Raw genomic sequence first — 22,067 nt, forward strand, 5'->3', positions numbered from 1 at the left:
CACAGTAGATCATCAATGCCCCAGCTTAACTAAAGTCAGCAGTCTTTAGCACACAGACATGCACAGTCAGCAGGATCACACACAGATGGGTGTCATCAGAGTGACTTGGGTACACACCACACCTTGCTACACACAGTGTTAGCAACCTTTTTGCTAATTGAAGCATTATTGTGTCAGAGTGGATGTGTGTTCTTATCACTGGTCTCTGTGAACCAGGGCTCTGAGGAAACATCTCACCCAGTCTGAGATGCGCCGGGCAGCAAGGAAACCTCACCTCCTGGTCCGGATCAAACTGCCACCGCCGCCACGCTCCCTAGCCATGCCCCTCGTCCCCTCCAACACCAGCGAGCCCATCGTCCTGGAGGACTGAAAATGAGGGCTGGGGGTGGTCTTTTAACAGGACATGGGGGTGGGGTGGGCAGTGGGAGGGGCTGTGTTTAAGCCATCACTTATAGGCAGCACAGTACAGCATACAGTAGTCTTTTTTTTTTTTTTTCCTCCCCCATTTTCAGTGTCATGTTCCTTTAGTCCTCTTTTACTTCCCATAAGTTAATGTTTCTCTCTGTCTCACACACACACACACACACACACACACACACACACACACACACACACACACACACCTATTCAGTAAGCACACATTAAACCCTCAGGGCTCCAGTATACATGCTGAATTGGTCGCCAATGGTAACCCTGCCTCGGCTCCGTACCATTTATACCAGAACTTAGAGTGCAGTATTGTCCTGAGTGGTAGGGGTCGCCACTATCGGAGGAGGAGAACTCAAAACCAGAAGCAGATCATTTTTTAAAGTGTTTCCAGTCTGTTCTGTGCACTCGGAGGCTCTGAGCTGCTGTGCTCTGGTCATTAAAATAGTGTTAAAATCCAACACACAGCAGCAATGGCACAAATGCTGAGAGGCACAACTGGCTGAAGTGACAGCAGAGCAGCATCTCGTACCAGCAGATGTCACATCAGTTTGTTGTAGAGCAGCAGCCAGCGTGATGGAGCCCTCACACTCACACTTGCCCTGCTTTTAAATGTGTCATTTAAATTCATATATTTTTCTTCCTGAAGCAATGGTGATAAAGCAGACATTGTTTGACTTTCCCGTCTCTTATCTTTGTGTAAATATATGCATCACTGAAGGGGCGACACCCTTACAGGACTGTAGGACAGCTTGAGCAGGCCCAGGGTTTGCCTCGGTTTCAGGATTCCTCTCGAGCCTCCTTTCCTCCATCCTAGCAGAGCAGAATCATCGGGTGGGCTGTGGTGATGGAGGGAAATGTGGTGTTAGTCTGCTGCGTGTTGTAACTCTTTCCGTGGCTGCAGTCTGTCATTCAGGCCTGGAAACGTTCAACACACTTGACTTTACGTTCAGTTCTCTCATTTTAGGAACAAACCTCAGAGATGCAGGTGTGCACACCTGTCCACCCACTGAAACAGTGTGTAAATGTCACAGGGTCTGACCTAGACTTTACAAAGACGCAGAATCGGAGCCTCATACAAACCTGTTTCATTCTTCTGGCGCTGAGTTTGAGCTGATTGAAAGTACTAACTGAAAATACTGAAGGCTTTGTCTGCAGTTGTTTTTGGTTTAGTTTGTTCCCCTCACTCAGTCCGTCTCTGCACAGAGGAAATGGTAAATCACTACTCTGGGCAGCAGCCAATCAGGTTTCTTTGAAATAGGGTTTTATTCCAACAGCCACTCTGTGCTTTGCTTACTGTAAATTGTTAGTACATACAGTAGGAGAGGTGCATGAAACGTGTGTGCTGACAGCCGACAACAGAGGCTGCTTACTCACAGCTCAGTTATCATGAATTTGGCTTTGAGATCATGTGTGGGATTTCTGCAGAAGTCCAAAATGAAGCCATAATGTGCAGGAGAACAGGCAGCGAGACAGTCTGAAGGAACAGTGTTCCTGATGTTAGGGGTCAGTTCATAAATGTGGGTTGAATCAAGCAGAAAATGTATGCAAAAACACGGCGCTCTAGGATTGGAGTCAAATGGGGGGGAAACCTTGCAGACCTTTGACCCTTTTGTCTTCATGCAGCCTTCATCCTGTTCTGTACATGTGCTGATGTTTTGGTTCTGACGGGATGTGAGGACTGTGCGGAGGAATCTTCTGCTGTTTGTGCTTTTTCTTTATTTTCCTCCCTCTCTTTGTACCTTTATCAGAGGGAGAGTGCTGAAACCGAGCTGTTGGATCCTTACGATTCCTTTGAGTCCTCTGCAGTGATGACTTTTTTAAGCAGATTTGGTCCCGATGTGAGCTTTGTAATATTTCCTCTCAAAAAAGAAATTGAATTGTCAAGTTTGTAGCAAATGCTAATGTGTGTAAAGAAAACTGCAGAAGTGGAATATTGAAAACTTTTAGTTTTGGTTTGTTTGTTTTTAATTTTGTACATCTGAGGTGTGTAACTCTGTTAATGAGGAGACTGCGCTAACAGGCTACTGTACGTGTGAAGCATCTCTCCTTCATCGGGTGGGTGGACTGCTTCTTTTAACCAGGACTGACCTTCAAAAGGGACAGGGTGTGGATTTTTTTTAATGATGGAGAGACAAACATGCCACAAGTGAAACTTTTTCTCAAGTGTTTTTTATTCCGATGTCTCTGTATCCTTTAATGTATCTTGATAAGGAAAAAATAATAAAGATTTTTTTTTTCTTCGTGGTCAGACATCTTTCACATCTGCTGCCTCACATCAAACAGCTGAAGCTTTTCACACTGTTGTCACGTTTCTTTTTTTTATCCAGTTTAGTCTGACAGGACCCCGCTGTGTGTTCTTGCTTCTGCTTCTCTGTGACATCATCGAGGTCATGACTGACTGCAAACTGGTCTAAGCAAAAATGTGACAAACATACGAAAAATAGGAAATCAGGACGGGGCAAACACATTCTCACACCACTGTAAATAAAAACCTCAAAGGTGCCATTTGGATATAAAGTGTCAATTTTAGCAATGACTTGAGTCACTCTTTCTTCATCAGGAACATAGATCTTTGGATGTTTGTAATTTCCCTTCTGTATATCACCACAGACGGTTTTAAATTAAACAGCTTGTGACTGAAGTGCAGACTTTCAGCTTTAATCGCTGATGGGGTTCTGAGGTCGCTCAGTCGGTTTTCTCGAAACCTTGTGAATGTGATCAGTTGAGAACGAGGGTTTCCACAGTGACACCTTGATCGGCAGCGCTGGCTCAAAAGTAATTGGCTCACTGACAAGCAGTTTCATGGCCAGGTGAGGCATGTTCCTTTGCTCTTTAGTAATAAATGCAACAGATTAAAGAGATGTTAATGCGATAGCCAGCGCCAACCTCTCCGAGAGATGCCGACAGCTTTGGTAGTTAAACAGTCTTTTTGCTCTTACAGAGAACGAAGCCACGGGCCAGCTTAGCAACATCCCAAACACCCTGAAAGAAAACTGAAGTGGTGATCACAGAATTCTTTCTTTGGTTAAGGAAAAAGCAGATTGCCAGGAACCTCGATCTGACTGAACCTCATGGTAGAAACGATGTGACTCAGGTGTTCTCACTGCCTCCGGGGCTGGGAAGGTTGCAGTCTCTTCTGTTCTGCTATGATTTCCGCACCATTGTTGCAAAAAAGCCTGAAGTTGATATAAGAAAGTGCAAAAGCTGAACTTCAGTGGGACCTTTAAACAGGCCAATGCAGAGCAGAAGACACAGAGTTCTGTACATGTGAGCTGAAGCAAAGATTCAGCACTCTGATAGCAGAGATGGGTTATTTCTGCTAAACAATGCAATACTGGTTTGCTGATACCAAAACACATTCATTTAACCTATAAATAATAATAATAATACATTTTTGAGGGCGCCTTTCAAGAACCCAAGGTCACCTTACAAAGAACAAAATTAATAAAATGAGCAATAGTCATAAAATAAGTTAAAATTGCAAAACAGAACTTGACAACAGATAAAATCAGCTTTCTTATGGCTGGAGGAAGAGACTTCCAGAGCCAAGGAGCAGAGGGACTGAAGGCTCTGTTCCCCACAGAGAGAAGACATCAGGAACAGTAAGATGAATAGCAGATGAGGATCTGAGAGGGCGGGAAACAGTGGTGATATGAAGCAGTATGTCATGATTTATGAGATGAATCATCATCAATTTGCATATTCTGAACATTTTAATGACCACTAAATCACTCTCATTATTTACTTTCCACACGTTCCAGCTTTTCCCAAAAAACTGGTGGCTTTTGGGAGAGCACTTAGGGCCAAATTAAGAAAAAGAATTGTGTCAATTTTGAGATTAAAGTCGAAATTTCGACATTAAACTACAAATAGTATCCAGTGTCCAAGGAAATGTCCAAAGGTGCTTAGTTAGACTCTGAGTGGAAAGACTTTGTACACTGACCTTCAGATGGCTTTAATGGAAAAGGACTGTTCAGACCTGTAACAGAGATCAGGCTCTCATCTTTAGGAGCACGGGCTGTGTTCCAATAACCTGTAGAAAGGTTCCTAACTGAGAGACGGAATAAAAACTACTTCCTGTTTCGTTTTTGCTGCATGAACGCAAAATGTTGTATGATGTAAATCAGGGGTGTCAAACTCGCGGCCCCACTTGTGGCCCACGTCACCCCTACTTAATCCACGGTTACCAACCGGACTGGCCCACAGCAAAGCGCTCCCTGCAGACGTCATTGTGACGTAGAGCCGAGCGCACCTGAGCAGCGTTTGTGCTGAGAGGCGGGACGGTGAGCGGAGGTTTAAATGACAGCCGCACAGCGCGTGCTTCGGTGCTGGTGACCCAGGGACACAGCAGGCGCGTGGAGGCTCGTGGCCTTGTTGACGGTGCAGGTTTCATTGGTTTCTGTTCGTCAGACGCAGTTTGGGGGTCCTGCTGGTAGGACTAACTTAGCCACAGATCTAAGTTTGTTTTTGTTTTTTTAATATATAAAAGTAACAATAATTGTGCCTCCTTAGCTGAATCCTGCTGATAGACTTAAACTGTAAGTTACCTGAATTCAGACAATTTCATACTGCCACAAAGTTACTGTGAGCTTATTTAGTTCAGTGTACTTTTGCAGCAATCGCGGTAACCAGCCTGGCTGAGGACGGTGAGGGTCAGTCTATGCAGGTCAGACTTTAGGAAGTGCCCCTCGGGTCTCTTTGACACATGGGGTTCCGCGTGTGCAGCCAGTTTTAAAGCATGACTCTGCTTAGCTTGCAAAACAAATGTGAGTTGCGCTCAGTTGGCGGTCCTACAAACCAGAGAACTTCTGGTTTGTATCTGCTACGTTTGAGTTTACTGTCCATCTGGTTGTAATTATGTGAGTGGAAGTGTGTTTTTCTTTTTTAAAGTGGAATAGCAAAGTTGAAGAGCTGACTGGCTCCCTATCAAAGCTGGTTATTCAGTTCATCTGGTCTGTGTCCTGCGGTCACTTTTGAAAGACTTCATGTATGCTGACCATGTTCTGATGAGATTTGTCACTTTCACTTAAACTGCTGTCATTTCAGTGTAGAACCCGGTACATTGTATATGATTGTATAGACTATCTGTTTTTAGACATGAAATCCCATCATTTTAAGCAGACGTTGAAATTGCTTTCCAATATCAAGCACCTTGAGGTGACTCTTGTGATTTGGTGCTATACACTGAAAAATATCAGAAAGACCAGGCAGAACTCGATACATGTTTAAAACGCGACTTCTTTCTTTACAGACCAGTAGCAAAGACTTGTTTCTGCCTTCACCTGAGCTACTGGACAGCATGCAGTCTGTGGAGGAATCTGACGGTGACTGTTGTGGAAGCACCGTATCGTTGGCCGAAGCCCTGCTCCCTGTGACAGAGTCCTCACCACCTCTAATCCCCTGGGTCTGCTCAACCCGCTACAAGACGGAGCTCTGCACCACTTACTCAGATGATGGTTTCTGCAAGTATGCCGAGCGCTGCCAGTTTGCCCACGGCCTCCACGAGCTCCACGTTCCCTCACACCATCCAAAGTACAAGACCGAGTTGTGTCGCAGCTACCACGCAGATGGCTACTGCTACTATGGCAACCGTTGCCTGTTTGTCCACAGTCCCACAGAGCAACGCCCCACCCTCCGTCGTCGCAGGAACGTCCCGTGCCGCACCTTCCGTGCCTTTGGGATTTGTCCCTTTGGAACCCGCTGTAACTTCCTGCATGTGGAGGGTAAAGATGAAGATGGCCGTCACAATTTGGCCAGTGTTGGTGAAAAGACCGCATTTGTGCAAAAGCCCAATGGGTGGAAACCTCGAGGGGCTCTGTGCCGCACCTTCAGCACCTTTGGTTTCTGCCTGTACGGAACCCGCTGTCACTTCCAGCACGGCCTCCCTAACAGGATAAAAACCTCCAGTCAACACAAAGGGTTGCTGTCCACATGCGCTTCACGTTTGCCTTCTGCATCAGACTCTTCTGCCTCATCATCTCCTCCACCCACCACCCCAGAAGCACCAGCACACAATGCTTTCACCTTCTCCAGTCAGCACTTAAATGATCTGCTCCTGCCACTGGCCCTCCACCTGCAGAAGCTGGAGAGCACAAAGGCCCAGGATATCTGGGCCAACAGGATGCTCTAAACTGCTGCTGAACACTACTTTCTTTTTTCTTTTTTTAATATGTAATTACCCCCACTTTACCCCAAGGGTTTTTTTTGTATATATGTTCTAATTGACTTGAGCTTGTTTCAGAAGGCCCAAGCAGGCCTTGGCAAACATGACTATTCAGTCATGGATCAGTCTGGAGTAGCTCTGGAAAGAGAATCTTACAGGTGCAGCTATATGTGTAATATTTTTAATTGTACATGGCTATATGTCTGCCCAAAGCACTGTAAATAAACCATGTTTCTTTTTTTACTAACTGCTGTGTTTGTGTGTTTGGCTGGGCTGGATTAAAGTTGTAGGGTGACTGACGGAAGTCCAGTAGCTGCCTTTTCAAGCACAAGCGAGGCTGACGTTTGTCAGTCTTAATCAGCTGCTGCTGAAACAAGAGGCTCCTGAAACTGTCTTAAAACTCTGAAGCTTCCTTCCAATAAAGAATGGGATGGTTAGCTGGGACCATGCTCATGTGACCAAAGACAAGAGTCTTGGGCTGAAACTGAAAGTTGGCCTATGATCAGCTCTGGCTGCTGTACGTCCGGGTTAGTTTAATGTGGAGGCGATGGTGAAATGTTTATACTAGACCTCCGTATAGGACGTCTAAAAAGTATTTTAAAGAGACACGACCTTCAACCAGCCAATCCCGTCTACTGATACTCGGCAACCAATCACTGGCCTTAACCTCCTGGTACAGAGCGTCAACAGGTAGACTGGGAGGGTAAAGGTAGCTCGATACTGTAAGCATAGAGCTAAATCTTTTTAGGCTTTAGTTAAATTGCACCTCTGAGGTGTTTCGTCAGGAGGATATCGTGAGACAGTAAACTGGACCTCGCTGCCTTATTTTGAAGGGTACAGCGGATGTCTTGGTCATGATTGCTAGCTTGACGTTATGGCGCGGCTAGTGTATCGGACAGCTACCCCGGTGTGAACTTTATTTCAGGCGCTAAAGACCTCCAGTCCCCCTTTGTTCCAGTTTAGAAGGTAAAGTCTAACGTTACATGATACTGGGAAGGCCTGGTGTTGTATTTTCTGTCCTCCTTCTGATGCTAGCTTTTAGCATCATGGTATTTTAGCTAACGCGGAGTAACCGTTCGGTTAGTTGACATGTATTTGATGTGACAGTTTTATAAAGACACAACGGTCATTTTATTCGTTACTGTAGTGTAATAGGTTCGTTATTGTGGTTTCTTTTAAAGTGCGGTGGTTTCTTCCAGCTAACTGAATAAAACCAGAGTTCACTTTGTTAGCATGCTGAATGAGTGCGGTGGTTCGGAGAAACCACGGGCCACAGCTGCAAAAGGTCCCAAATACGTGACGTTCCACAGTGAAGACGTTTATAGACGAGAAAACGTTTTAGCTAACCCTGTAGTGTGTACCCGAGGACACATGAAGTTCCGTAAAGCTTTACCGCCAAACGCGATGTTTTGCTGTGAGATGCAGAGAAGGCATGAATGTAACGTGATCTTTCTTGCTAGTTTGAGTGATTTCGGTGAACATGGCGGACCGGGAGGAGCGCCGGTTCGCCGAGGTTTCCCGGGAGTCTGTCAGACTGATGGCGGAGGGCGCAGGTGTGGAGCTCGGTGATGATGTGGCGGCTCTGCTGGCCGAGGACGTGTGTTACCGACTCAGGGAAGCAACGCAGGTCAGTGATGCATAGATAATGTTCTGACTTTATAGAAAAATGGGAGAAGTTTGTGTTAGGTGTACGTGGTAATGTTTTGCTGTGTCCCCAACAGAGCAGCTCTCAGTTTATGAGACACGCCAAGAGGAGGAAGCTGACGGTGGAGGACTTCAACAGAGCTCTGCGCTGGAGCAACGTGGAGGTAGCTTGTAATTTCCATATCCGATCTCCCTCAGGTGATAGCATGTCTGATGTGAACTCCTTCATGTTTCTGTCTCTGTTCTTTACCAGGCCATCTGCGGCTATGGAGCCCAGGATGCGCTGCCTTTCCGTTCAGTGAAAGAAGGCGAGCTCTTCTTTGTTGAGGATCGGGACGTCAATCTGGTCGAGCTGGCGCTGGCTACCAACATCCCCAAAGGCTGTGCTGAGACCATGGTGCGAGGTACGCTACGCGGCTACGTTCCACACGCAGGCTCATCCTGTAGTGTTCTCTATGCTCTGTCATATCCATATTCACGTGATGAGTTTACTAATGTTTCATGTTTGCCTGCAGTCAATGTGTCATACCTGGATGGTAAAGGTAACCTGGAACCTCAGGGTACAGGTGAGACACACACAGCAGGCATAACCTAACCCACAGTTGTTGTACTTGGACCTGTAGATAGAATAAAGTAGCTAATACTCAAAAACTGAGCTCCACCTTTCACTGAGAGCATCATTGTTATCCTGTTAGAAAATCTCAGTGTTTGTCTGTGTTAAACTGTCCCAGTTCCTACTGCAGTACAGTCTCTGTCAGATGACTTACTGAAGTACTACCAGCAGATCACAAGGGCCATCTTAGGAGAGGACCCGCATCTCATGAAGGTAAGCTGCTACAGACAGAGCAGACTTTTTGTTGGGAACAGGCTAAACGACGTTTGTGTGTGTGTTTCAGGTGGCTCTGCTGGACCTCCAGTCTAACTCCAAGATTGCAGCCCTGCTTCCGTACTTTGTTTATGTCATCAGTGGAGTAAGTTTTAGGGTTACACAAATCAGCATTTATGATTCTCATCACCAGTTTTGTTAGGAATGCTTGGTGTGTTTAGTAAGAGAAAATATTGTAGCATGACACATGAATCAGACCTATCTCATAACTGGAAGCGCTTTTAACTCTACACGGTAACCTGCGTGACCTCGGCTTGAGTGGCGTCGAAGGTTCTGATTATGTCGTCAGTTAGGATGTAGATTTCCTGAACCTGTTGACCAGTGTTTCAGCTGATCATGGATTCGGTTTGTCTTCCAGGTAAAGTCGGTAAGCCACGACCTGGAGCAGCTTAACAGACTAATGCACATGGTGAAGAGCCTGGTCCAGAATCCCTACCTGTACCTGGGCTCATATGTACGCAGCCTGGTCTCCAGTGTCATGTACTGCATCCTAGAGCCACTGGCAGCCTCCATCAACCCACTCAACGACCACTGGACTCTCAGGGACTACGCTGCCCTGCTCCTCAGCCACATCTTTTGGTGAGCAGATTTTCCGTGGATGCTTAGGCAAACTTGTTCTAAAATTGTTAGCCAATCAGGATTTAACATCAGTGTTGAGAATACAAAACTAGTGTAGTGTTAGCCTGTTTTACAGTAAATATGGAGCATCATTTCACAAAGAACCTGTGTTGCTACAATGTTACCAGTCTGACTAATGTTAGCAGGCTGTTGCTAAGGGCAACATTAACATTCACTCGGCGTTTGCCTTAAAAATGGAAATCCAACAGTCGCTCTTCTTTTCTGGTGTTTCTTCTCCAGGACTCATGGTGATCTGGTAAGTGGTCTCTACCACCAGATCTTGCTGTCTCTCCAGAAGGTTCTGTCTGACCCAGTGAGACCACTGTGCTCCCACTATGGAGCTGTTGTGGGCCTCCATGCTTTGGGATGGAAGGTATGGTCACAGCTTCTACATTAGTAAATATTTGACAGTTATAGATTAGATTTGGCCCATATTCAGTCAATATTTTCAAACAAATCATTCTCTAAATGAAAAATCTCACATCTTGATTATTATTAATATTTGCAAACCTGCATGTCATTACTGTTTTTATTGCTGTTGAGTGCTCCACTGCTACCCTCCTGTGTCCTGAATGCTCCTCTCTCTGTGTTCACCTGTTTCTGCTGGCAGGCTGTTGAGCGCGTCCTCTTTCCACACCTTCCTGCGTACTGGGCCAACCTCCAGGCTGTGTTAGATGATTACTCTGTGTCCAACGCCCAGGTGAAAGCTGACGGACACAAGGTCTACGGAGCCATCCTGGTCAGTACTGCTGCTGCTTTGGGTGATTTCAGACACTGATAGACTGTCATTAGTCAACTTAATGAAGTATTTAACTGTAGAACATTACTTTAAAAACAGAATGAGGTTAAACTTGATTGGTTGGTCTGAAGGTCCACTGGAGTCAACTTCCACATCTGCTCCAGCTGTTCCTCTTTGTGCTCGTTCTGATGTTGCTGTGAGCTGGAGTTGCCACATGTACTGCAACTCCAGCACCTTTTTGAATCTCTGTTATGGAGAATTAAGGCAAAAGTGGGGCCAACCTGGTACTAGCAAGGTGTACCTAATAAAACGGCTTGTGACAATATACAAACTTAATTCTGGGAGCCATAAAATAACGAATTATTGTCAAATATAAATTGAGTGGTTAGCAATGTTGCCTCACAGCAGGAAGCTTCCTGGTTTAAACCTCAGCTTGGCTCGTTCTGCGTACAGTTTCCTCTGTAACTGAGTTTTCTCTGCAGCTTCCTCCCACAGTCCACACACATGCAGGTCAGGTTAACTGACCCTGGATCAGGGATTGTTCTATATGCTTCAAGAACTTCAAAGCAGTGTGTGGTTAATGTTGATTTAATGAAAATGTTGAACCCCAAATTTGTGCTGAGGATAACTAAAAGGATGAGCTCAATCTTGACATTATGCCTAATGATGCTTGTGATCAAAAACGAATTAAATCATAATTTGAGTTCATCTTGTCCCACCTAAGTCGCCACTTCCTCCCATTGTCCTGCAGGTGGCAGTGGAGCGCCTGCTAAAGATGAAGGCGCTGTCTCTGTCGCAGTCAGCAGAGGGACACTCCGGTGCTCATCCGGGTTCTGTGGTGGGAGCTGTGAGCTACAGGGTGAACTCTCCGGGACTCAGCCCACCTCCAGAGCCTCTGTCAGAAGCTGCCCTTGGAATTGCCAGCCACCTCCAGGTGGGTGGGGCCGGCTGTCACTGGGAGGAGTGGACCCCCGTCCCTCTCCCCGCCATGTACTGTGAGCTTTACTCCTTCTTCGGCGACAGCCTGGCTGTCCGCTTTAGCACAGGACCAGGATTTGGCACCCACTCGCCCTGCACTCCATCCCAGCTTAGTGACTCCAGGAAGGAACCTCCTGGCCCCGCCTCCAACCTCGACACCACCCGGAAGATGCCACAGCTCACCGCCAACCTCAACATCAGCCCCAGACAGGACGGGAGTCCGCGCACTGATCCACCTCCGCCGAGTCTTTCAGGCACAGGGTCAGTTAGGTAAAGCAACCAGAGGAGCACCTGTCTATCTTTGTGTGTCTGTGTGTGTGTTTGTGTTGATTTATTTTTGTGTGTCTACCCAGGGCTGTGCCTCGTGCCTCGTCTATGCAGCGCTCCAAATCCTCCTCATCATGTTCACGCCAACGTTCAGCTGGTCTGTCTCGTGAAGTGTTTCCCAAAGCTCGCTTCACCTCACCTCAGACCACACCTCCTGCATTTTCCTTTCTTATTGGTGGGCGGCAAATGGGTCAGCGTTGTCAAGGCCGCCGCCCTTTCCAGACAATGTTTGCAACAACTCCGCCTGTTTCTGCTGTTCCACCACGTACCTATGCACACAAACTGCCCGTCATCGGCAGGGTGGGCAAACCTGTACGTCGCTGGACATGTTCACATTACTCCCTTCACCTGCCTCTATAGTGTGTGTGTGTGTGTGAGAGTGTCACAGACTATATGAGCTAACATTAGTCTGACTGCTGCAGACTCTTCCAGGCACACGTTGCTCTGATTAAGCTGCTGGAGTTTTTAGGGGATGTTGTCAGTAAAGAGGCAACACAGGGCTAAGCTGACACTCACATGTATGAACATACAGATGAGGCCCAAAGAGATTCTAAACATGCTAATTAAACAGCTAGTCAATATCTCAATGTCAGCATCTGGGAATAAGACCATGAAATGTAACACGTGACAGCCTGGTGGGCCTCTGGCTGCCTTGCATGTCTCCACAGTTACTGCTGGGTCTGTTTAGCCTCAGCACACTCATGCTGGTGGGAAATCTTTACTGCAGTCACCAAATGATCATTCTGCCAATATTTCCTTACTGCTTCATTTTTTAATTAATCTGTTATTCTTGTAACAAATCTATTTGTTTACTCAAAGCCACTTTTGGTCCCTTTAAAAAGCAACAGCTGGACGTGCTGCATGCATGACAGGACCAGCACGTTTGGATCACAGTACCGACGTGTCTGCTGCACTTTCATTGGAGAATGGACAAAATCCTGAGATGTGTGTGGAGCAGAGAGGGAACTGTGATCTTCCCTAAATAAATCTTTCAAGTTGACACGTTTTTCCATCATTTTGTTTTTTCCACTGTTTGATCTTTTCCTGAAACTCTTGTTTAGCTTGTGCTAGTGTCGATTAAACTCATAATATCAGAGTGAATACCTGCTGAGGACAATGTTGGCGCAAGATGGGATATGTTGTTAATGAATGTTTTTCATAGACTGAATAAATATTTACTTGTTGCTGATGTTAGGAGACGGGTCAGAGGTCACATCTGTGCTGCCTCCCACAGTAGATCGCTACTGATATATTAGTTATGATGCTACATGCTACCCTCTGAACAGATACTTCTTTTTACTTTTCTATGAAGAAACTGCATCAAGTAGAATAAAGGAGAGCAGGTGTGTCTGATATGTTGTTTTTCCCGTGGGCTCCTGCTCGGGGTAGGAGGAGTTAAACGACTGTTCTGTGCTGGCACTGAGCACCAGCGTGACCTGATTTAGTCAGAAACACCATCGTTTGCATTGGTTCCTCTTGCTTCTGAAGAAGGTGAGTGTTTACCTTCCAGTGTGATAGTTTCTGGTCTGTCAGTGCAGTTGAGCCAAACTGACTTTAATGTAATGAAGACAAAAACAAACATGACAGACATCCAGCAGCTCCTGGTCATGTAGTAATAAAAGATCAATTCAACTGAAGATGAGAGAAAATGTAAACGTCATTATCTTCCTTGCAGAGGTGAGAAGTAAAGTGCAAATACAGTTATGTGCACAAAAGCTGTGTGTTTACAACAGAGGATTATAAATTATTTATTTCCATGTGCAAAAAGGCACTGGGAGCCGTGCACATTCAATCTCAAATGAAAACATGAACAAGTTTGTCTTTCTTTTTTTTAACTGTCAATTAAGAATATTAGGTTGTTCAAAATAATAGCAGTGTCTACATTTTCATGTACAAACTGGAATATTTCCAGTATGAACTGAAAATGAAATGAGGATTTAGCTTTTCCTTTAAACTCTGAACTAATATTTAGTTGTATAACCATTGTTTCTGATCACTGCTTTACATCTGTGTAGCATGCAGTCCACTGACATTTGACACCTGCGAACAGAAACTGCAGGCTGACTGGACTACGCTCCACAGATCTTCTGCAGTCTTTGGTTTTGCATCAAAAACAGAATTTTTGAGGTCAATCCACAAATTCTCTATCGGATTGATGTCCGGGCATTGCGCAGGCCACTTCATGACATCAATCTTTTTGGTCTGCAACCAGGATGTTGTGCGCTTGCTGATGTGTTTGGGGTCCTTGTTGTGCTGAAACACCCATTTTGCGGGCATTTTTTCCCTCAGTGTAAGGCAATATGACCTCTTCCAGTATTTTTAGGCACTGAAACTGGTCCCTGGTGCCCGTTATGCGATAAATGGGCCCCACTCCAAAGTATGAGAAACATCCCCAAACCATTGTGCTTGCACCTCCATGTTTTACAACCTTCACAGTGTACTGTGGCTTATGTTCAGGCTTGTGGTTGGGGGTCGTCTCACGAACTGCCTGCGGCCTTTACACCCAATGAGAACACTCTTGCTTGTCTGTCCACAGAATATTTCACCACTTCCCTTTAGTCGGGTCAATGTGTTCTTTGGCAAACTTTTCAATACTTGTCTTTTTTTCAGCAGTGGTACTTTATGAGCGTTTCTGGCTTCACATAGGCGTTTTCTGCTTGTTGAAATAGACCTTTGATGGCTCTGGAGCTGATCACTGGATTCTTCTTTGCCGTTCCTGTTATTCTATGATCCAGGTGGATGGCATCGTTCCTTTTTCTACCACGTTTTTCGGCGTCCCCCCATTTCAAAGCGTTTGAGATCTTTTTAGCTGAGCAGCCAATTATCTTCTGCACTTCTTCGTATGTTTTCCCCTCTCCAATCAACTTTTTGATCAAAGTTCTTTCTCCCTCTGAGCAGTGTCTGGAACGACCCATTTTACTCAGTCAGCAGGGCTAAAACCAGCAGGTACAACATCTGCTGCCTTCCTTCCTTCCTGCCGTAATTGACACCCATTTCCCCTTCACTGAATGAGTCAGTTACCCCCAATTAGCAGCACGCATGTCTGTTTTCAGGTACCTGTACTTTACTTGGGTAGTTTTATATTTCTTAAATCTTTTTATTTTTACTCCCCAGATTTTTAAGCAAATCTCTGTACTTGTTTAAAAATCTGTAATATCTGTACTTTCTACTCACGTTTTCAAAACAGACTCGTTTGGCAGACTTTGGCACAACATCGGAACGATATAGAAGGCATCTTGTTATTTAATCATTAATTAATTGCAATCTGTTCGAATTTAACTTTAAATGTTTGTTTATTATTATTTAGGTTATTTTTTATTTTGCTTTGTACTGTTGGAGAAGCCGAAGTACCCGGAGAGAAGCTGTGCAGACGCAGGAAGAACATGCAAGGCTTAAGCTACGAAGCAACAGTGCTGAACATTGTGTCATTATTCCAACCAAGGATAACCAAGCACCGCTCTCTACAAATAAATGTTTTTATAGCTGTGATGCACCAGAACTGATCTAACTCTACTGTTTATATAGAAAGTATATAAATGACCCCCCTGCTGAATTTGTGAGTCTGCTCACTTGTGAATGAACAGCCTCTGAGTGACAGAATATGAACCACACATCCAGAAAAACACATTACAAGAAAGTATTGATTTTCATGTCATAGTGTTAAATTTGGTTTTGATCTTCAAATAAACATAAATGAATACAAACTTCTCCTTAGTTGGTCAGCAGGCCTGCACACATCTCAGGAGATTCAAGATTCTTCATTTGTCACGTGCATGGTTATACAGATATAACATGCAGTGAAATGTGACCTGAAACGCTCCTCGACTGTGCAAAAAAAGAGAGACGCATCTTCAGTGTTGTGGCTGAGGCAAGGAGGTTGGAGTTCACATCAATCCTCCATCTAATCAACAGTACGCAGTGGAAGAGTTACACGCTTTGCACATTCAGAGGAAAATGTCAATCATACACATTTAATCTCTGTAATATTCTGGACATTTATCATTGAGCTATTAGCTTATATTTGAGTTTCAGTTATATTTTAACTTTTGTAATATATTTGACTATTTCATTTATTTCAGTCTGTTACTGTTCTTGTTGCCTTGGAGCAACTGCAACCACATAATTTCCTTAGGGAATAATAAAGTTTCTGATTCTCATCCAAGGTTTCACGATAAATAGCTCCACCCACTGGTCTCTCGGTGAACTTATCTTGTATCCTTGAAAACAGCACCAATGCTTCCCCCCTGAATGCTTGACTGTTGGGATGCTGTTCTTTGGGTCACGTGCAGCATTTCTGTTCCCCAAACGTGGCGAGTTGAGTCGATGCCAAAGCGCTAAACGTTGCTTTCATCTGACCCTGACTTTCTCTCAAGATGTTTCCCGGCAAACTGAAGTAGCGCCTGCACGTACAGGACATAGTGTGTTAGTGGTGGTGACTATGGTTCTGACTGCCTTTAACAGAATTACTAACAAACCCCTGCTGTGTAGTTTTGGGCTGATCCAGCACCATCATCATCTTCACCCTGCATTCAGTATCAGCTGTGTCAGCTGACCTCCCTTAGCATTGCCCCCGAGCTCCCTGCTCCACTCCCCTACACCCCGCCACACATACAAATCAACCTTTATACAATGTGTTTTTTATTTTACAGATTTTTGGTTAATATTCATTTTCTTACCATTAAAATGAAACTACCACAATAACTAAATACTATTTATTTCTTTTTTAGAGCTCCTGTTTGAGGAAAATTGCAAATTCAGCAGGGATCAAATAATTATTACAGTGAACTTGTTCGTGTCACTTGTTCCACATGTTACATCCTTGTTCCAAAATGGAATAAATTAATTTTTCACCTCAAAATTCCACAAACAATATCCCATAGTGACAAAGTGAAGACAGTTTAAAGCTCTTGTAGAGTGATTAAAAATAAAAAAAAACAATTTTTTGTGGACTGGAAGGGCCCCTAGACTGAGGCTCTCTTTATTACGGATCCTTGAGGCCAAGTCCATAACATGTAACTGTAACAATTAGATTGATTGTCATTTTAACTGACTTTTTTATTTTTATTTGAATTTTATTTTTTATTTTATTTGTATTCTTTCACTTATTGTTGCATGTGTGTTGTTGCTGCCTGTGTTTGAGTAATTTCTGTAACTGTGAGACATCTGCTGCTGCCTATCTTGGCCAGGTCTCCCTTGAAAAAGAGGTTTTTAATCTCAATGGGATCTTCCTGGTTAAATAAAGGTTAATAAATAAATAAAAACAGTTTACCTCTAATGGGGGTCTTTCCCTACCAAATGTTTTAATGTACTACTGGTCTTCACATATTCATAAGCTGACCTACTGATAACCTGATTTGGTGTAAACTTGAAATTCAATCAATTTCTCCATATTTTTCTCCTGCCTCCCTTTTCTCTTCATCATTAAAACATCTTCTGTTGCTTCAAATCCTGTGGTGCTCTCTACACTTTAGATCTGGTTTCAGTTCAGGTCGCATTTTAAATTCATATCCCCGTCTACCAGATTACCATTGTTAAGGAATCCTCTATTTTCCCCTGCCACTACTAACGCTGCCTATTTGATTTGGCACGAAAGAGGCACAAAGACCATGAGAGCCCTTTACAAAGATGATGTCCTTCTTAGTTTCTCAGAGCTCAAAATGTGACCTACCTCCCTCTCACTTGTTTCTCTATTTGCAAATTAGACACTGTGTCTCATCACTGTTTCCAAATTTCCCAATACTCCTACTGATCCTCCATGGGTTGACCTTCTGCTTGTTAGGCCTAATCAAAAATCACCTCTATCAAATATACATCAAACGCTTATGGTGACCGAATCGGACTCTTCAGGTAAAATCATCATGCTGGGATAAGGTGAATGTCATCATGCGTTCAAGTACACCATGTGCTAGGCTACAGCTTGTACTTTAAAGTAATAAACAGAGTGCATTTCTCAAAATCCCGTTTAGCTAAACTTTTTCCTTCAATTATAAACCAACGTGACCTCCCCTTGCAATCTAAGCCATGTGTTTTTCTTCTGTCCAAGTTTTGTGATTTCTTTTCTGTACTTTCAGGGTTTTTTGGAATCCAGATCCTTGAAGATCCTCTAATTGCCATATTTGGAGTTCCAAAGACTCCTCTTAATATGACGCCACAGCAAACTGAGATCTTGGCTTTTTGTTCCCTTCTTGCTAGACGCTGTATTTTACTTCTGTGGAAATCTCCCACGCCTCCATCTGCATCGCAATGGCTTAATACTGTCCGGACATTTCTGAGGGTGGAGAAGATCTCACTCACAGTGAAAGTAGTTCTGTAAAAATTATCTGCAAGTGGAATATCTCAAATCTTTTCCTTAGAACAATGCAATTTACCCACCGACTAGACTGAAAAGAATTTGAAATTTACTTTTTTTAAGGTAGGCATAGGATTTAAGCACCCCCCTCCCCTTCTATTCTTTTTTTCTTTTATTTATTTCTTTTATAGTGTTTAATTTTTAATTTATTACTATTATTATTTGATTATTATTTTGATTATTATTATTTGAGTTTTACTTTATTTTTTTTTTCTAATTTACTCACTTTTTCTTCTTTTTTTTCTTTCTTTTCTCAATTTCCTGTTCTTGTGTTGATGTTGATGTTTTTTTGTATTTTAATTTGTCTTTTGATTAACAAAAAAAGGTTAAAATGATCGGGAAAGAAATGTTTGAGAAAGTATGTCATATAAGATGCATACAATACAATGTATATAAGTTTGTATAATCTCTTGATGAACAAATAAAAAACCCCAAAACAAAACAAAAATATAACATGTGCACATGTATTTACAGAGTTTGCTGAATACTTTGTTGAAGCAGTATTGTTTAATAAAACTACAGATTTGTAACGCCATAATTAGAAAACTCCCATTTACATGAACAAACTGGAGTCCATTGAAATGAGTCTTTTCAAATCACTGCAGCACAATTGTTAAACTTGTCTGTTAACTGGGCGGTTGGTGGTTTTATCTCTGCTGTGCAGTCTGCATGCCAAAATATCCTCGGGCAAGATACAAACCCCGAGTTTGTCACGGTGCCTCGATCCTCTCAGGTTGATTTGCCGCTTTCTCTCTCTCCTCTTGTCGCTCCATCTCTCCTCTCTTGAGTGTGTGTGGGAGTAGTCTGGTTTTGGTACAGACGTGGGACTTTTCTGAGTTTCCCACCTTCTGACAGTGCTCAAATAGAGTAGAAAAGTAGTCCACTTACTTTAACACCTATTACGGTCGACAGTATCGAACGCTGCACTGAGGTCTAGCAGGACAAGCACAGAGATGAGTCCACTGTCAGAGGCCATAAGAAGATCATTTGTAACCTTCACTAAAGCTGTTTCTGTGCTGTGATGAGCTCTGAAACCTGACTGAAACTCTTCAAATAAACCATTCCTCTGCAGATGATCTGTTAGCTGTTTAACTCTTTCAAGGATGGCTTTTTAAGTAATGGTTTAATTACTACCACCCTATTATCAACCTTGTCATATTTAAGATTGAAGCATTAATTAACTGTAGTACTACAAGGTCAGGAAAGAATAGAAATACACTTATTTGGGAAATTCCTTTCTAACAACATGATGAGTAACGATAGTACAAAGAAGCTACTTTTAGCTTCTCACTTAGTTATACATGTTTGATTTGACTGTTGTTTACATCAGAGGCTCTTCCCGACACAACCCCAAAGGGATTTGGCTCCTCTTCAGAACAAGGCAGTGATCTTTCACTTCTTAGGCAAATGTGTAAACCACGTCTTGTACTACTACTAATGGCTATAGCATCAATGGTTGTCTGTCTCTCTGTGATAGCCCCGTCATAGACTGGTGACAATGGACAGCTGTCAGTGGTCGACCCATAGCAGCTAGGATAGGCTCCCCCGTGATAGTGAAGTGGACAAGTGGAAGATGATGGACGGATAGATGGGTGGAAGGTGAAGACTGTAATTTCTTGCACCCAGTAATGAAATGCACCATACACACATTTTGGTGAGGTGACACACATTATATCACCTCACCACTTTGATTATGATGTAATTCATAATCAATTAATATTTGAAAGTTAGTGAGTATGGGCCATGAGATGGGAATTTGCAAAAGTCAACAGGCCATGAGGAATCAAGTGGCTAGTGTAATAATCCTGGCTAATTTCTATCAACATGATTGGGGAGCATATTTGAAGCACTATGTGACAACCACCTCATAAGAGACAACCTACAGAGATGCTTAGGACTCTTCATTATTTGGTTTTGGAACTGAAAAAGCTTGGATGGTGAAATGTCTTCAAAAAACTTAAAAACAAGTCCAGTTGCCTTCTTTTCAAGCTCTTAAGAAGAGGGAGGATCATTGAATCAACATAACCTGTCTGGAGAGTCTGGCCGAGGAATGGAGAAGAAGTGTACTGCTACCAGTTTTCAAGAACAAGGGTGATGTGCATAGCTTGTATTAGCTGCAGAGAGATAAGAATGATGCACCATACCATGAAGATAGGAGAAAAAGTAAAGAATATGCATGGAAATCGAGAACTGGATCTGGTAGAGAACCGGTTTCAAGTATTCCAGTTCCTTGGAATCATTAATCTGCCTGCTATTTGATCCCGCTTATTGGATCTTGCACTCTCGCTACAATCAGCTGATTTCAGTTTGTGTGTTGGAGGACAAAAGGGAGGAAGGAAAGTGTGATAGTAAAATAGAGACTGCTCCAGGACAGAAACAACTGCATTGTTAGCACAACTTCGGCTCTTCGCAAACACCTGCACAGACAGTATGCTAATGCTAAGCTAGCCAAGAATTCAGAGTAATGTTAAAACTGAGTGAATGCTGACCCCGGCCCAGCACCTCGATAAAGTGAGCCGTCATTTGTGGTGTTGAACCTCAACAGATAACAAACTGATGAGCAGTCAGGGTGTAACCTCTGTTTCTATCTGGTCGTGTTTTTGCAGTAGAATCACCGTGGAGACTGTTTTGAAGTCTCTTTCAGCTGGTTTTCATTTTTACTTTGTGTTGTCAGCTGTAATCTAACAGACGCAAGACTGGCCCGAGCGAGTCCTGGAAGGACTGCAACTGAGAAGCCGCTCGTAGTCAGCACGCAAGCCAACTGACCGAGGAAACTGTTTTAAGTTACTGCCTAGGAGTACCCAGCACCCACTCCCCAGATGAGGGGCTGGGTCCCATGCCAGGCAGCCCTAAGGCATGGAGCCTCTTCTTCTCAGGGGCCAGGCCGTCAGCCGCACCTCCCCAGGGAAGGGATGGAGCAGTGACCTGCCCCCCTGGGACAGAAGATCCCTCAAACTGGGCAATCCATCCAGGGGGTGCGGGATCACTGAGGGCATGAGGGGCCACCAGGACCAGCCTTGCCTCCTCGGTCTGGACCTGGTGGACGACCGAGGGGAGGAGGGAGAAAGGAGGGAAGGCATACAGGAGAGCCTGGGGCATCCCACCCTAGGGGAGGGTCGTGTCCTTTAAGGAGAAAAACAGGAGGCAGTGTGTTGACTCCATGGAGGCAAAGAGGTTGACCTCTGCCCACCTGAAGCCGTGGCAGATTTGTTCGACCACATAGACCGCCGCAACCATGCTGTCCTTCCTGATAATCTGACCGAGGAGACGAATCACGTGGAACCCCTGCAGTCGAGGCAGAAAGTGCCAAAGCGCCAGGAAGACGGCCTGCAGCTCCAGTACATTGATATGGTGGGGCGGTCTGGCAGCCGTTGACCCCACAGCCCTCGTGGACTGCACCCTTCCCCCCTTCACTCCAGAGTTTTGTCATATCCTATATGATCTGGCACGGGGTTCAAATGAGCCACCTGGATAATCATTAGGGATGGGTATTGATAAGATTTTCACGATTCCGATTCCATTTTCGATTCTGTGTAACGATTCAATTCTTTATTGATTCTTTATCGATTCTTTTTAAAAAAGGAGAACACTAAGGTCGATTAGCTTAGAACTTTGTTTTATATCTTCTCTTTGAACAAGATAGAAATTTAGGAGTAACATGGACTTACAAACCCAGCAGTGAGATCTTAAGAGATCCAGCCTACGGCTCTTCAATGGGGTGTCACAGGGTCCCCAGGAAAAAAAATTGTAAATGTAAAACAATAAAATAAATATTCTTCTGTAGCAATAACAAAGTATAACATAAATTATTCTGTAGCAATTACACAAGAATATCCAGTAATGTCCCTGCCTACAATTAAACACATTCACTTACTGAAAATCATCTGCTGTGGCAAATGGGTGCAAGCCTTTGACCACAAACTTAGTCACTGCT

The 22,067-nt window shown here is 43.9% G+C and overlaps 3 protein-coding genes across 5 annotated transcripts in view; all 3 read left to right on the forward strand.

The window, feature by feature from the left end:
• The window catches only part of mta2 (metastasis associated 1 family, member 2), a 30,163-nt gene extending 27,496 nt beyond the window's left edge, over window positions 1–2,667 (forward strand). Inside the window, exon 18 of the mRNA XM_084924662.1 lies at window positions 217–2,667. Within this exon, the coding sequence (XP_084780788.1) occupies window positions 217–370 (154 nt within the window). The 3' untranslated portion in view covers window positions 371–2,667. The remainder of the gene's footprint in view (window positions 1–216) is intronic.
• Window positions 2,668–4,708: 2,041 nt separating this feature from the next.
• Window positions 4,709–6,845, forward strand: cth1 (cysteine three histidine 1). Of its 2 annotated transcripts, XM_084924664.1 has the most exons (3): window positions 4,709–4,861; window positions 4,942–4,967; window positions 5,681–6,845. In XM_084924664.1, the coding sequence occupies exon 3, from the start codon at window positions 5,729–5,731 to the stop codon at window positions 6,557–6,559; it is 831 nt and encodes a 276-aa protein (XP_084780790.1). In that variant the 5' UTR covers window positions 4,709–4,861; window positions 4,942–4,967; window positions 5,681–5,728; the 3' UTR covers window positions 6,560–6,845. The 2 variants fall into 2 exon arrangements, with proteins under 2 accessions (XP_084780790.1, XP_084780789.1); XM_084924663.1 differs by lacking the exon at window positions 4,942–4,967 and having other exon boundaries at window positions 4,714–4,861; window positions 5,681–6,844.
• Window positions 6,846–7,245: 400 nt separating this feature from the next.
• taf6l (TAF6-like RNA polymerase II, p300/CBP-associated factor (PCAF)-associated factor) lies at window positions 7,246–12,978 on the forward strand. Of its 2 annotated transcripts, none has more exons than XM_084924666.1 (12): window positions 7,246–7,558; window positions 8,053–8,219; window positions 8,314–8,400; window positions 8,490–8,640; window positions 8,752–8,802; window positions 8,968–9,062; window positions 9,133–9,207; window positions 9,481–9,701; window positions 9,981–10,113; window positions 10,351–10,479; window positions 11,231–11,718; window positions 11,811–12,978. In XM_084924666.1, the coding sequence occupies exons 2-12, from the start codon at window positions 8,073–8,075 to the stop codon at window positions 12,142–12,144; spliced, it is 1,911 nt and encodes a 636-aa protein (XP_084780792.1). In that variant the 5' UTR covers window positions 7,246–7,558; window positions 8,053–8,072; the 3' UTR covers window positions 12,145–12,978. The 2 variants fall into 2 exon arrangements, with proteins under 2 accessions (XP_084780792.1, XP_084780791.1); XM_084924665.1 differs by having other exon boundaries at window positions 7,247–7,558; window positions 11,231–11,727.
• The last annotated feature ends 9,089 nt before the right edge of the window (window positions 12,979–22,067 follow it).

Source organism: Perissodus microlepis, chromosome 3 (assembly GCF_051167445.1).
Source record: "Perissodus microlepis isolate ML-2025 ecotype Zambia chromosome 3, ASM5116744v1, whole genome shotgun sequence".
In the NCBI taxonomy this organism is placed as follows: domain Eukaryota; kingdom Metazoa; phylum Chordata; class Actinopteri; order Cichliformes; family Cichlidae; genus Perissodus; species Perissodus microlepis.